The sequence below is a fragment of the Epinephelus moara genome, chromosome 19 (genome assembly GCF_006386435.1).
Source record: "Epinephelus moara isolate mb chromosome 19, YSFRI_EMoa_1.0, whole genome shotgun sequence".
NCBI lineage: Eukaryota > Metazoa > Chordata > Actinopteri > Perciformes > Serranidae > Epinephelus > Epinephelus moara.
The window spans coordinates 15,507,112-15,522,237 of record NC_065524.1 but is presented as its reverse complement, the minus strand read 5'-3'; the positions used below and the strand labels follow the sequence as shown (position 1 = coordinate 15,522,237).

Here is a 15,126-nt window from a genome sequence, read left to right as displayed (position 1 = left end):
ATTATAAAGCAGTATGAAACTGAAATAGCCTACTCAAGTAAAAGTACTAATACCCCAAAATCTTACCCAACCATTGTACTTGAGAATGATTAAAGAGATCACTGGGGCTGCACGACTGGAGGTCTAGTCAAGATGGCATGTATTACTTTTTATCGATTGACCAGAGGCGGACTTCATCATTCATGGCCAAGGACATGCTCCACATTCCCCTTGACAGGACATAGATTAACTACTTCCACGTGTCTCTAGTTTCGAGCCATTTTACTCAGCGTGCTTTTTCCGACAGCGCGCGAAGGCAGCGCTGGGGGGGCGGTGCTTGTCTGCGGACGTCAGAGCAGGCTGGACCGCAGACAGGCTGAGCACACACACAGCGGCGCCATGCAGTACCCTCGGACCGTCAGCTAGGCAGCTGAAATCCCTCCTGAAGAGCTCGACCCAGCCCGAAATGCTCGGTCTAGGGCGCACGTTCCTGTGTTATTTCACTGATACACAATGTGAAGAGGGGATAAGTGTGATAAAATGGCGCGGTTTTGAGTATTACTTTTCCGTCTCGCTCGGTGTAGCGTGGCAGAGGCAGTGGATCCTTTCCAAAGTTGTCGGTTAGCAGGGCGCGTGTAAAGGATCGGAATTAAAGGCGTAGTACACCCGTTGTCGCCGTAAACATGGAGAAGCAGCAGCAGAGCGACTTGGACCGAGACCGACAGTACTGCGAACTTTGTGGGAAAATGGAGAACCTCCTCAAGTGTGGTAGGTGCCGGAGCTCCTTCTACTGCAGCAAGGAGCACCAGAAACAGCACTGGAAGAAACACAAGCTCATTTGTAAGGAGACGGACAGGGCGCAGCTTCCTAAACAGAAGCCCGAGCAGCCGGGGGACGACACGACAGCGGAGGAAGACCGGGAAAAGATAAACCCCGAGCTGGCGGACAGTGCGTCGTTACCACACACCACAAACATAGAAGCACCTGGGGACTGTGAGAGCACCGGGGAGGACGGGTCCAACAACCCCGCCACACCTAACGGACAAACTAGCTCATCCCCTCAGAAACTTGCCATGGAGTACATAGTGCCGTGTATGAACAAGCACGGCATCTGTGTGGTGGACAACTTTTTAGGAGCAGAAATCGGGCTGGGCATTCTGGAAAATGTCAAAGCCCTACACAAAACTGGCAAGTTCACAGACGGACAGCTGGTGAGTCAAAAAGGCGACTCCACTAAAGACATCCGAGGGGACAAAATCACATGGATAGAGGGGAGAGAGCCCGGCTGCGAGAAGATCCGCTTCCTAATGACGCGCATGGACGACCTGATCAGACATTGTAACGGCAAACTGGGAAACTACACGATAAATGGAAGGACAAAAGTAAGTATTGACGCAGGTGGAAACACACAGCCAGCTCTCTGAATGCAGGGTACCCTCCTCATGCTTGTGGTTTGCAGTGCGTGTCCCTCAGGAGCCAGAGCCCTGCTGCTCTGCTGAATTACACCTGTCACGCAAAACCAGCTGTTCTCTGGCTCCAGAGGAGTGAATGCAAAGTAAGTTGTGCAGGTATCTGACAGTGACAGATAGGACTGGAGTCAAACCCTGGAGCTTCCTGCCATCCTGCCATCAAGGCACCATTACTTTCAAGATCTCTGTTTGTTAATTAGACCTGACTTTAACTGTAAGAAGCTGCTGAGTCCTTTAAAACTCCAGGTTAAAGCGAGGCTAATGCCCTGAGTCAGAAAGGTGGATTATTCCCTCAGCACAAAGCGTCTCTTTCATTGATACACCATGGCTGCTGAAATTGTCAAGATTCTTCTGTCATGGTAAAGTTGCACCACAAACACATCACACATGGCTGTGACATGAGAAGAGACAATAATGGTGAAGCCAGTTGTACAAAGCACACCCACCCCAGTTCATTTATTCAAGCACATAACTCAATTAATAATCTATAATTCTGGTGGATTGTCTGCAGCAGCCTCACAGTTTCAGTCCAATGAAAGCAGGTCATAAAACAAAGAGGAGTTCCTTAATAAGCAGATGCAAGTACGTGACACACACACATGGGTGTGGTGTCTCATCACAAATATATGAGTCATTGTTTTATAAGTTCTCTAAATCAATATTTGCACATATTCAGCAGTGATTTCTCCATGTGTCAGAAAATGGTATTAATGAATGCATATACAGGGTGTATTACTATTGTAACACGCACGCTGTGTCAAATTTCATTTTCAGCTGAAAGTAATACAGTCTGATAAAACAATAAATCCCTCAATGTTCAGATTTTGTTGAAACTTTTGTAAAGAGGTGTTGATTCAACTCATTTTAGAGGCTTTTGTTTGAGCGGTGTTTTTAATATTTAGTCTACCCTGATGATAAATGATGGTGTGGGCAAAATATTTGAAACACTTCTTGGTAGAAAGCAATGTAGTTATCCAGCAACACAAAGTGCAGCCTCCAACATTACCCGTAAGTTGAATCAGAACCTCTCTAAAAACATTTTTTAACGAAATCTGAACATTAAAACATTATATGATTTATTGCAGGACTGTTGGCCTGCAACAGCAGTTTATTTGTATTATTATCAGTTAATTGTCGGTCCTTTTAAATGTCAGATAATTGTGAAGAGAAAGCCCATCACAATTCCCAAAACCTGCAGTTGACATCTTTTTGTCCCAACAATAGCACATAAAATCAAAAAATGTTTCTTCAGTCAAATAAAATACAAAAAAACTTCTGATAAACAAGAACATCTTGGTCAATTTAAGCATTATTTTCGGTAAAAAAAACTATTTGAATTATTTTTTTTTAATTATCAAAGCACCTGCCGATTAATTATGTCGACTTACTGATAAATTTGAGTAAATACTTGCAGTATGCACAAGCATGAGACCGTCTAACACAGCGCACATGTTCACAGCATCATGCAGCTCTAATAGACACGTGCTGCTGCTAAATGCACACAGAAACAAGAGACACATCCTGTTCACACACATCAAAACTGTGCTTATAACATGACACATACGTGCTTTCATTCTTATTATCGTAAAATAACAGGATGTGTGTGAGGGAGCTGCAGCCGTTCGGGGTGATCGTGACCGTGTCAGGCATTATGAAATCTAACAGTGCTGCTGAATCATCTTCAGGGACGCTGCTCTGTAGCAGACTGCAACCCCTGACCTCGCTGCAGAGAGGTGGCACACAAAGTGTTTTGCTGCCGTGATAAATTCAGTTCAGACACACAGCTGCTTAGTGTTCCTATGTTGAAAGGACGACCTACATGTCTCAAGGTTGGCAGTGTGGGGGAGAGGAAACTGTGGGTAGCTTCTGTTTTGCTGAGGCGTGTTTTCTAAGAAGATGTCTGAAGGGTCTGGTTATCAGGCCTGTTCCTCCTGAGGCGATGAGCAGCAAGTGCACCTTTAGAAGTTGCCCTAACACCTTGATGGTCATTTCTCACTGATACCCTTTTCTAACGGCGATGTGCTGTTTTCAGAAAGCAGCCTGCGTCAACCAAAAGCAGTGTCATCCCTCCCTCGGCTGTTGGGTTGCGTGCGACCTGCGACTCTGCTTTTAAACAGATCTGGTCACAATGACTGTACAGTCTGAAACTGAGGCAGGAGGAGATGAGCTGCTATCAGCTTCCGCCCCTTCCTCACACTCTGAGGTAGATGCTCACTTTGTCAGTGTTTTATTCACTTTGTCACTTGAATGTTTCATTCGGTCAAAGATATTGAAAATGTAAAACTTAACAGACAAGCGCGAGGGCTGGGAATCACCAGAGGCCCCACGATACGTCATTATCACAATACTTAAATCACAATACAAAATCATTGTGATTGAAACTTTTTGCTTTATGCCGAGTATTGCGATAACATATATTGCCGTTTATACATATTTTTTCACTGCAAATTGGGTCCCTGGAGGAAAACTTTGTCAACATCTGTTTTATCGAAAACGTTTTCAGTCTTTTCATCTCGCTTCAATCATTTTCCTTGCAGCAAAATGTTTCTTGTGAACTAAAAAAGCAATTCATTTTTATTATCTCAGTAGGCTTGGCTTCCATGTAGCGATAGAAAGTTGCCCCAAAAAATATTGCGATACTATGCTGCATTGATTTTTTTCCCCCTGCCCCTAATGAGTGCTGCAGATTAGTTGTCAACTCTGACATTAATCACCAACTAATTTGATAATTGATTAATTGGTTTGAGTATTTTTTTTAAGGCACAAAAATCAAAATTCTTTGATTGATTTCTTGTTTCTTTTCTCCTCTGTGACAGCCAACTAAATATCTTTGGGCTAAGGACAAAACAAGGCATTTGAGGACATCTCGGGCTTTGGGAAATTGAGATTTACTTTCTTTTACACCATTCTCTGACATTTTATAGACCGAACAACTAATTGACTAATTAAGAAAGTAATCAACAGACTAATTGACACTTAAAGCAGTCATTAGTTGCAGCCCTAGTTATAGACACCCTGGGGTATTTGAAGGTTGCCGTGGTTTTGTCCTTTGCACATGGTCAGTATAGAAGGTCAGGGGAAAGAGATTTCAAAGTCAGACCGTAAAAGGATTAGGATTAGCACATAGAAAACTATACTCCTGAACACTAAACTAACCTCACTCACAGGGTAGTCACTGTTTATATTTGTTACTCTTCCTTATCATGTTCTGTTATCACAGTGCTTGACATTTACAGGATCTAGCAGTGAAAGAACAGGCACTGGATTGATGCCTGTGGCCTTTGCTCGCTTCAGGTACTTGGTTTTCTGTGCTGGCACGGAGCTCTGATCGCCGTCCACTGTTATTTTTAGGCAGCCCCTGCTGTCTAGTTGCGTTTTTTCCCCTGGCTGCTTCTCGGTAGACATTAAACGTTTTTCAGAAAGCACATTATTTCGGCGAGCGGTCAGGCTTCGCGGTAGATCCACGCAGCTGGCCACTGAGTCAAACTCTACTCAGAACTTGACTTCCTCACCTACTGCCCTAGTTGCCTTGGCAAACACACGCCTGGACTGTGACCAGGGAAAATCAGCATGACTTGCACAAATGGAGGGCCGCCAGTATCAATGGCTCAAAGGGATACAATACAATGTAAGCACAGTTCGCGTTGAGAAAGATAGAGGAAAAAGATTTTGCCCAAATAGTTGTTTAATGCCATTGTTTCCATTTCCCCTTTTCACTTGATAACATTGTGGGAAGTCGCAGGCAGCAGGACATGTTTGTTTCTCTGCAGCTCCAGCATGTTGAATGCTTGCTGAAGCCATTATAGGATTATCAGGGAACATATAAAGAAGTGTGTAGCAGCAACATGATTGTCCTGTCACTGACTCAATGTCTGTACGTCCAGTATGTTGTAATAGTAGCTCACTCAGCCAAGGCTGCATTATAAACATCTTACTATAAGTGTTCTGCACGTACTTATGCAGTCATGTTGTCGTTCATGAAACATGATAACTCTTACTAACATGCCATGTAGCTCACTTCAAATACTTGATTAGATATACTATTGCCCTTCAGGGACTGGACTGCTAACTATATAATTCAATCATATACAATAGCGATATGTGTGTCTTATTTTGTATACACGATGCTCAGGAAATTAACAGTATACCCAGTCTATTAAGACAAAATTACAGACTTAGATGACAGTTGCAGGATTGTCTCAGGCACAACTGAAACACAAAGGAACAGTCATGGAAAGATGCCTCTATAATTAACATAACAATACACATGTATTGTGTGCCATGTCGCCCGATCCCTTCATAAGTTAAAAAAAGACAGTCAGTAATTATAGAAAACAGTCTCAGGAGATTCTCGTTTCTGATTCAGCCCCCCCAAAAAACACAGCTAGAGTCAAAATGATTAGTTGAAAAAGTAATTATTAAATTAACAGATACCGAATCTGCAACTATACTGACAGTCGAATAAATTACTTGTTAACGTTTTCAAAAGAAAGATGCCAAACAGTTTCTTGTTCTCGTGGCACAGCTGTCAGGATTTCCTGTTTTTCTTTGTCTTGTGTGATAGTAAATTTAGTTGGCTGTTAGTCGGATAAAACAAAAAAATTAAAGACGTTGCCTTCAGCTATTAGAATTTGTTTGTTTGTAGCATTGTCTGACCTCATTGACCAACTCATTAATTTGCTTAACATAGAAAATTGTCAACAGATTCATCAATAATGAAAATTAATTGTTGTCCCAGCCCTTGATGCCACAGAGAGATGGATGATGGATAAAACCTATGCAATTTTATATTATATACCTATGCAATATTTATATAATTTTATATATAAAGAACGTGAAGTTTCCTTCACGCCGTGTCACATTTTTTGGATGGAGCACCATCTTGTGAAGATCGCGCTGAGGTGCCTTTGCCTGCAACGGTGGTATTGTACAAACTAATCACCATACACAACATAGATCCATATGATTTGCCAGCCAGGGCCGGATTCTAGACCTTGATGCACCATTTTCAGTCGCATATCCAGATATTGAAAATGATCTCGTTGTTGGACTGAGTGCACACACTTTGGTAATAAAGATGCACTGTGTGCACCTCACAAGATTGAGCCCCCGTCCCACACTGCATGACGCACCTTCACATTTTCTATAGTAAGATGAATTCAGAAAAAAGAAATGTTTCAGAAATGCCGTTGAAACACTGTTTCTGAGATAAAATCCCAGCAAGTACTGTCTTTGGTTAATGCAGTGAATTAAATACCTGACATATCAGTGCATTTTGTCACATTTGATGAAAAATACTGTAAATCTTTTATTACTGTAAAACCGCCCTGCATTGTTTTGCAACAGCACCCGCAGTGGCTTCCCAGTATTGCAAAATCCTTTTAGTCTCACAGTATGTAAGTATATTGTCATGTCATTCAGCTCAAGCTCACAGCTAGCTGAGCCTCTCACTTACAGTAAAATCTGCTGACAGATGCTAAGAAGCAGTTCAAAACAGGATAAATCTGCTGCGTCGAGTTTGATTATGAGCAACTTGAGAAGTGAGTTTTTATATTGCTGCATGTTGAGTTATTTGTTGTGTCATTTGTAATGTCGCAGAGTGACTGTGGATGTGTGTTTTCATAAGGAAGTTGACCGTTGACCTAAATCCTAAAGCTCTATAGAGTCAGTAAGCTAGAGGAAGTCATGTGGTGGTGGTCCTCTGAGTGTCGGAGCAGGCTGTGCGTTGTGCTATAGGCTGTGCGAGCCCCTCCTTCCTTCCGCCCACAGTACCTGCATGCCACCTTTTTCCTGCTTATTGTTTTACCATCACACAGTGAAAAATAAATGTAGTAGTTTGGGAGTTAGTCAGAATATGGTATCACCCATCATCCAAGTATGAGCCATCATGCTGCCCTTTTTTAAAGCCCTTTGGTTTCTAATGAGGCTCATTATACCTTTGTTATTACAGTGGAAATAGCTTATATGGTTGAAAAGGCTTCTGACAGAATTATTCCTATACAGATGCTGTTTAAATGATTTGCTTTTAGTAATCAAATAGTCCACTAACAGTATTCATTTTAGGTCTTGGGCCTATAGGACAACATATAGACAAACAATTTAGAACTGCAGTAATTCTGTTTTTTATTTCACTCCCATGATACTTTGCTTCGCAGTAACTCGACCACTTCCAGTTGGCTCTCTGAGGCTGGTGCTGGGTGCACATTGAAATCATGATGGGAAACAGAAAGTAATTTTCTCTTAATGAAAACATACTCTTCTTGAATCTTATGGCTGCTAATGATGGAGACAGAAAATGAATGTGCATGTGGAAAGCACCTGCAGTTGAAGCCGCACTTGTGAAGTGGATTGATAATGTCAGGTAACATGATGCTCTCATAATGAGCTGTAGCGAGTGACTGTATTTTGAAACAGTCAGTAAAATTCAGTAAATAGTGAAGCTGTCCATTTCAATACTATATAGACAGTTTCAAACTTCAAGCATTTTAATCAAACTACGTTGTCAATGCAGTAGAAAGACGCAGATACTTTTGAAATTGATGCAACAGAACCTGAGGAAAAAAAGATGCTTTGGCTTAAGAGGAAGGAAACCTACAACTACCAGAATGCACTGCACTGCACCAGACCAATAAATGCTCCCACTGGTCGGTGACACAATGTGAACATGTCAGTTTGAAACAGTGGCAGCCCGCTGGCAAGAGATGATTTCTTATTACAGTTAAACAGTCAGCTAAAACATGTTTCTGAAAATATTTAAGGTGAGAAAAAGGCAACTCCATAACAGAATCTTGGTTTATATTTGATCAGTTTTACTGTTAGATCTCAGTTTTTTCGGCCTCTGTTTTCTCTGTGCAGGAAGCAGTATGGAACTTCCTGTTCACAAACTTTCACTGCTACAGCTACACATGGCACTAAAATATGTTTCTAAAACCATTGCAGGTGAGAAACTAGAAAAGCACCTCTGCCAAGTAAGTGATATTCCCTCCCTCTCTGCATCAGATTTTGCAGCCTGCATCACAATTAGGTTATATGCATCACTATCATTATTAGGTTATATATGCCTTCACCATGGAGACACTGTGGTGTATTTATTTCGTTTTTATTTTGTACCAACACAGAATATAATGTTTTTTGTATTTTTCACTTTCTTTTTTTCCCCATCACTTTAGAATTACAACAATATTTAGCAAGTAGAACGAGACGTGCTTTCTGGCCACCAGATGGCGCTATTTTCACCATCTTAATTGCTGCTGAAGCCGTCAGACCATAGACTTTATTTATTATTTTATCCACTTTGCTTCAACCGATCACCACCAAAATTTTATCATCTGTTCCTTGTCCCATTATCCACCTTTCTTGAAAATTTCATCAAAATCCGTTCATAACTTTTTGAGTTATTTTGCAGACAAACAAACAAACAGACAAACAAACAGACCAACGCCGGCGAAAACATAACCTCCTTGGCGGAGGTAATAAGCAAAACAGTAATATAATCTTGATATATGATCAGCTCTGCCTGTTTTTCTTTAAAAAGATTTCGGTCAGAGTTGGAGGAAGAGCAAGTGGGGTGGGTCTGTCTCTTGGTTTCACTCTGCGCTCTTTGTGTCCGCGTTGGCGGCAACATGGGTGGCAAACAAAAATGCAGAAGTACAGCCTGTAGTTTGGGCAACAGCCTGAGAGCCGGCGAAACTATGCCAGATGAAGTAAATTATGTCATCTGGCATCATTTATGCATGATACCCACACTGTTTTGACACAAAGATGCTTGAAAATCGGCGAAGTCTCCCTTTAATATTCTGTTGGAATGTTTCCTATACAGTAGCTGACTGGAAGTAAACAATAAACCGAAACTGTCGCCCTATTATCAGAATAACAATAAAACGGTTGATATTAATGCAATAGAAATACAAATGTCAACTAGATAGTAATATGCATGAGAGTTATAATAATCATCTGTTTATAGAGTGATGCAGGAATGACGTTTTATTGTAGGCCAATGTGGAAGTTAGTGTCACCCTGATTCCCCTGTCAATAAACCAGTGATTTTTCCAGTGAATTTTGGATTATTGCAGAAAATAAGCTCGGTGGCAAACAAATATTTGTGACACTTACACGTTTTGTTCAGCAAAATAATCTTCACAAATGACCACCACTTTATGCAATCACCAGAAGTGTTACTGTAGCCCCTTTTATACTGCCAGATTTTCCACGAATTTTGGGCCATTTTGCCGGCAAGCTGCGAGCATTTAGACACACAAAGCCGGATTGGTGAGTTGATCCGAGGTGCTCAATTTTCCACCTCGTAGGGTGGTCATATTGGCAGAACCTTTTTGGTTTAAACAGAACAAGGCGCCCTTCCGCCACTGGAGGGGCTGTTGATGACTTGTGGGATGAGCTGTTGATGACACTGCACGTGCGACCCACTGGCGGTGGATAAACAGGAAACCGCTGATAGCAGGAATTAGCGAGTAGCTAGTAATAATAGCAAGAGGGAAACACAAACCTGACCGACACTACAGTAAAGATGAGCAACTGAGGAGACAAGGAATCGCGCGCCCTCCTTGCCCTCGCAGAATGACTGACTAGCCGCGGCTTCCCTCCCACGTCACTGTTTACGTCACATGCTGAGCTACACGTTTTGTTATTTGCTCACGCCCCGCATTGCCCCGAAAAAGGCGCATTCAGTATAAACAAAAGTAGGTAGGTAGCATTTTGCTGCACTCCCCGATTTTGTTTTTGTACTACCAATGCTGAAAGAAGGCTGATTGGGCTTTCCTGCAAATTTGCACAATTCCTGTTTAAAAAGGGCTTGTGTCATAACTACATCAAGCCTGTAAAGCCGTGCTCAGCGTGAAGACGTTATGTAGTTTCATTTGAATTTATGTTATGGAACAAAACTTAAAATTATCTTAAGCTTGTGTTAACCACAGAACTTATTTCAGGCATCTAACCAAAAATCCATTCAAAAAACTAGGGATGCACTGAATATATTCGGTAACCGAATATATTCGGCCAAATATTGCAAAAAACCCACACATTCAGTATTCGGTGGAATAAGTGAAAAGCAAGGCCGAATAATAGTGGCATGTTTTGATGACGCAATCAAACAGCGTGCGGTGACGGACAGAGTAAAATGTCAGCAGTGTGTCGATATTTCAAAGTGTTGGAGAGTGATAGAAGAAAAGCGTTTTGCAAAGAATGCAATACTGAACTATCTAGAGTAGTGTTGCAGGGTATACTGGTACCAACGGTAGACCACAGTACTAAAACACCACCGTACATATGATACCATAATGTTGGAGTAAGGTAGTATTACGGTACCTCAGGTACCACTACTGTGGGATAAATTCAAATTCCAATCGCAAGAGGGTGAGTGTCCATGCGCCGTCCAATAACAGCGCACACTGTCCAATAACGGTGCGCGCTGGCCACCTGACACTCGATATGCCACTGCAGTGGTTTGTATCCAGTGACATTTCAGGTATTGGCTGACCTACTTAGTATCTTTAAGCAGTGAAAGTTATTAATTTATTTTTACTTGTAGGTTAGTTTTGTTTATATATGCTGCAGTGATTTGTTTTCCACAGAGCTCTCCGGTGCGAGCATTTTACTCGCATTTGCGACTAAAAATAGTTTTGTGCGAGCAAAATAAATCATTCAGGAGCAGGCTGTGCGAGTACAGATTTCAACCAGCAGCAGAAACGAAAGGTGAATCCTGTGGGTTGTGGGTTTGAACGGGGGTCACAGACAGGAATGTATTCCTGTCAAATACGGTGGCCATGTGCTCCGAGGCGCAAGATAACGGCTTACCGGCGACGGAGAAGCCCGGCTCCAGGTCCAATAATTTCCTCTTCTTGGTGTCATGACTGTCAAAAAGTACCTGAACAGCCGAGCTGTGGCAACACACAGGTATGTGACGTGTCAGAGGAGAAACAAGCCGTTCACATTTCTCTCTTTGTGGCAGATAACGGTGCACAAACCTCACCGCACTTTAGGGACTGTTCTTTACTTGTCAGTGGAGGAGGGTGGCTGGTTGATTTTTATTTTATTTATTTATTTATTTAATTTCGATCCCCGCTATGTTAATCACTTATTGATGCCGTTTTTGAGGTATGAATAAGTCAATAAGTAATTTATTCCATTGAAATATCATTGATGTATTATAGAAAAGTGATTCATCTTTTTATAAATGACAAAAGGCACATCTGCCTCATTTTCGCTGTGTTATCGTGATACTATTCAGAACCGTGATACTTTCACTGGTATCATACCGTGGGTCCCAATTTACCGTGATACTTTCACTGGTATCATACCGTGGGTCCCAATTTTGGTACCATGACAACACTAATCTGCAAAAACTAATGAAAAACTAAACAACGGCATTCGGCATTCGGTACTCGGTATTGGGCCAAGCGTTTAATTTTATTCAGCTTCAGCCACAAATTTTCATTTCAGTGCATCCCTACAAAAACCCCGGCCACTTTGGGAAGAGGACAGAACAAGAAGTGCGAACTCATTTCCACGCTTTAAGACTCACTCCTGCAGCAGGTGTGGACAGACGTGATCCTACAAGCAGTTTCCACTGTATAATCTAATGTTGCATGTGTGACATATCACAGAGATAAATGACAGAGAGTAGTTGGATGTCACGCGCCGTATTTTGTGTCTATGTATAAAATATGTAATATGAACAGGTGCTAACTAACAAAAGCGAATCATTTAATAAAACGTGATTCAATTTCAATACATTTTATTCCAACTTAAACAAAGAATAGCTTCAAACTTGTGTATCTCTCGGCTGACTATGCTGTGACTGTCCAAGGAGCACCTGGCCAGGATCCAAGTGGGGCTTTGAGAAAGAGGTCTTCTGTTTTTGACTGTTCGCAGCTGTAGAGTTGAAGACAGGGAGGATTTAGCGTGGGTGTAGTTTAAAAAACTATTTATAAAATGATAGATTATATCGGGTCAAATCAAAAGAATATGTAATTTATCATAAGTACGATTGTTCCTTTGCCACTTTAGCGTCTATACAGAATGAGAGGGGATCGTAAGCTGATGGTTGATATTAAGCTTTTATTACTTGTCTCTTGTACTTTTCCCAAAGCAACACCCCTTTTCTTTCTCACCCAGCTCTTTTGAACTTTGACTCAAAATGACTTTTATATTCATTTTTGAACTGATATTTGTTGCTGTGCTTTGTCTTCTACCTCTGGCAAAGAGAAAGTATCAGTGACTGATCCAATTACAGAGTGAGCTGGCTTGGCTCACACACAGGCACGATGGAGCTATTCAGTCAGGCCGAGCAGTCGCTAAGAAGTTACAGCACAAAACAGACACACCACTGTAGATATCTGCTCTCTGAGCTCTTGTTGTGTGTGAATATAAAACCACCTAGCTGACTGCAGGACAGTTTTGAAGATGAGCTAATGCTGTCTGATTCTGCCAAACATCCCTTCTTATCCTGTGTAATTTTATGACGTGTAAGAGAAGGTCTGAAGATGTGGGTGGATTCTGAGTTTAGAAGAAGATTTAAGCAGCTCTCAGAGTTCAGCAGCCTCTGCCTTTATCTCGTTTGTCAATGAGAGAATCTAGCAGTGTGCTGAAATCTCCAAGGCCGACAACCTTTACACAGTCCCCCTCAGAGTATTTGCTAATGATACCAGAAACGGTGTTTGTGTTTCCGCTGCAGCATGTTAAGGGTGAAGGGTAGCGCCACCGCTGTATACGTCCCTCTATTGTTCACAGCCTACAGTAAAGAAGAAAATAATAAACTAGGTCATTACTTTAAACAGGGATTTCCTTTTGAGGCAGCACCACTGTCTGACAGATAAAACAGCAAGCTGTCCCGGGCCGGGCCCCAAACGGCCTCAGTTCCCACACTCCCCTGCACTACAAGGTCTCCATCCCAACTGTTTGTACTCGTGTTTGGATAAGCATCTCTTCTGTGAAGTGAGCAGACCCCTTGCAGCTTTTCCTTTCTCGCTCCACCCCAATTCATGGCTCACATCAGTGCTCAAACCGGAGATGCACTGATAGCATCACAGTGATCAGTGTATCCCTCCAAGCAATCAGGTCAACACAAGGTGAGAGTTAGATCTGTTGGGATGGAGCTGTTTGACACATCTGCGTTGAGCAGCTCTTTCACAATAAACCAGCGGGGATGAGCAGTTTGAATGAAATGCCTGGTCAGATATGTTGTGCTGCTGAAACAATTGTTCAATTAATCATTCAGTCAATCAACAGAAAATCTATCAACAATTTTGCCAACTAATTATTACTTTAGGTCATTTAATAAACAAAAATATCAAACATGATCTGATTACAGCATCATATTGTTAATTGAGCACCTTGACCTGTGGACTGGTGGTCAAACAAAACAAATAATTTGAAGGTGGTACCGCTGTGTGGTCCAGGAACTAGTGATGGGCATTTTTGACTATTATAACACTTTAGAGACTAAACAGCAGCGGACAAATTAGTAATTTAAGTAGTTGTTCACAGTAACCCTATAGATATGTACATAAGTATTACAGGTACCAGACTGTCTCAACAAAGGTTGCAAATTCCTGAAGTGATTTTGCAGAGAAATAACTTTTTATAGCATGGCTTGACCATATACTGTGAAAATATTTAGTGTAGCTACCATGACGTCACCCGCTGGTTTATGGACTCCCATTTTAAAGCTTCGAGCTTGGCATTTCGGCCATCGCCATCTTGAATTTTTGGAGCCAGAAGTGACCATACTTGGGTGGGAGGCTGGCACAGTGGATGAGTGAGGATCCTATTGTCAGACACCCTGTCACTCAAAGCAGCCTGCCCTTGATTATGTATAATTTTGAGTCTTAGTAAAATGTAAATGGGTGAGTTATATAGAAATGAACCCCCTGCACAGTTGCCGTGAAGGGGAAGCTAGTAGGGCTACTAATTAAGAATTTTCCCAGTTGACCAGTAGTCGACTGGTCGCCCGCATGTTTACAATATTGAATTATGTATTTTGGGCAGGGCAGCATGGTTTGAGTTGAAGGTGTGAGAAAGAATAGTATCAGTAACATTGTTGCAACTCGTCTATAAAATGCTCCCAATTTATTTATAGACGAGATGCGAGCCTTTTTTCATTTTTTTGATTTCTGTTTAGCAGTTAGGCTCTGCACCGAAGTTTTTTATGTGCGTGAGGACGTGTTAATTATCAGTAACATTGTTAACACTGTGCTACATTACAGAGAAATACAAAACCGTACTAATGAACCTTCATTAATATAGGCCTATATTTTATCTACAAGTGCACGTCACACACTGAGCGAGCCGCCTGTTAATGACGCTGTGGGCTAATGGGCATGTAGCTACTTCCATGTTTCAGATGATACGTCATGTTTGTAGTCGACCAATGAAGATGAGTTTACATATCACCTTGGGTTCGTCCTTCACCTTCTCAAAATGATCCCATGCTTTGGATTTCCTGCCCGACATGTTATTAACTAGTCTGTGGAATAACCGCAGGTACCAGCCCTGGAAAGTAGGGGCCATACACATGCCGCGTCTTTAACCGCTTGGAAAATGTGACATCTGGCTTTTTCTGAGAGAGCGCAGTGGCAGGTTGCGTCTGAGGCTGCTAAGCAACCCTAACAAGCATCGTATAGCCTATTTACCTGTAAGGTGCAGAGCTGATCTTCTTCCAGGT

At 41.9% G+C, this 15,126-nt stretch overlaps 1 protein-coding gene across 2 annotated transcripts in view; it reads left to right on the top strand.

The window, feature by feature from the left end:
* Positions 1–349: 349 nt before the first annotated feature.
* The window catches only part of egln1a (egl-9 family hypoxia-inducible factor 1a), a 31,594-nt gene continuing 16,817 nt past the window's right edge, over positions 350–15,126 (top strand). For both annotated transcript variants that reach the window (XM_050070827.1, XM_050070826.1), the window contains exon 1: positions 350–1,361. In XM_050070827.1, the coding sequence (XP_049926784.1) occupies positions 663–1,361 (699 nt within the window). In that variant the 5' untranslated portion in view covers positions 350–662. The remainder of the gene's footprint in view (positions 1,362–15,126) is intronic.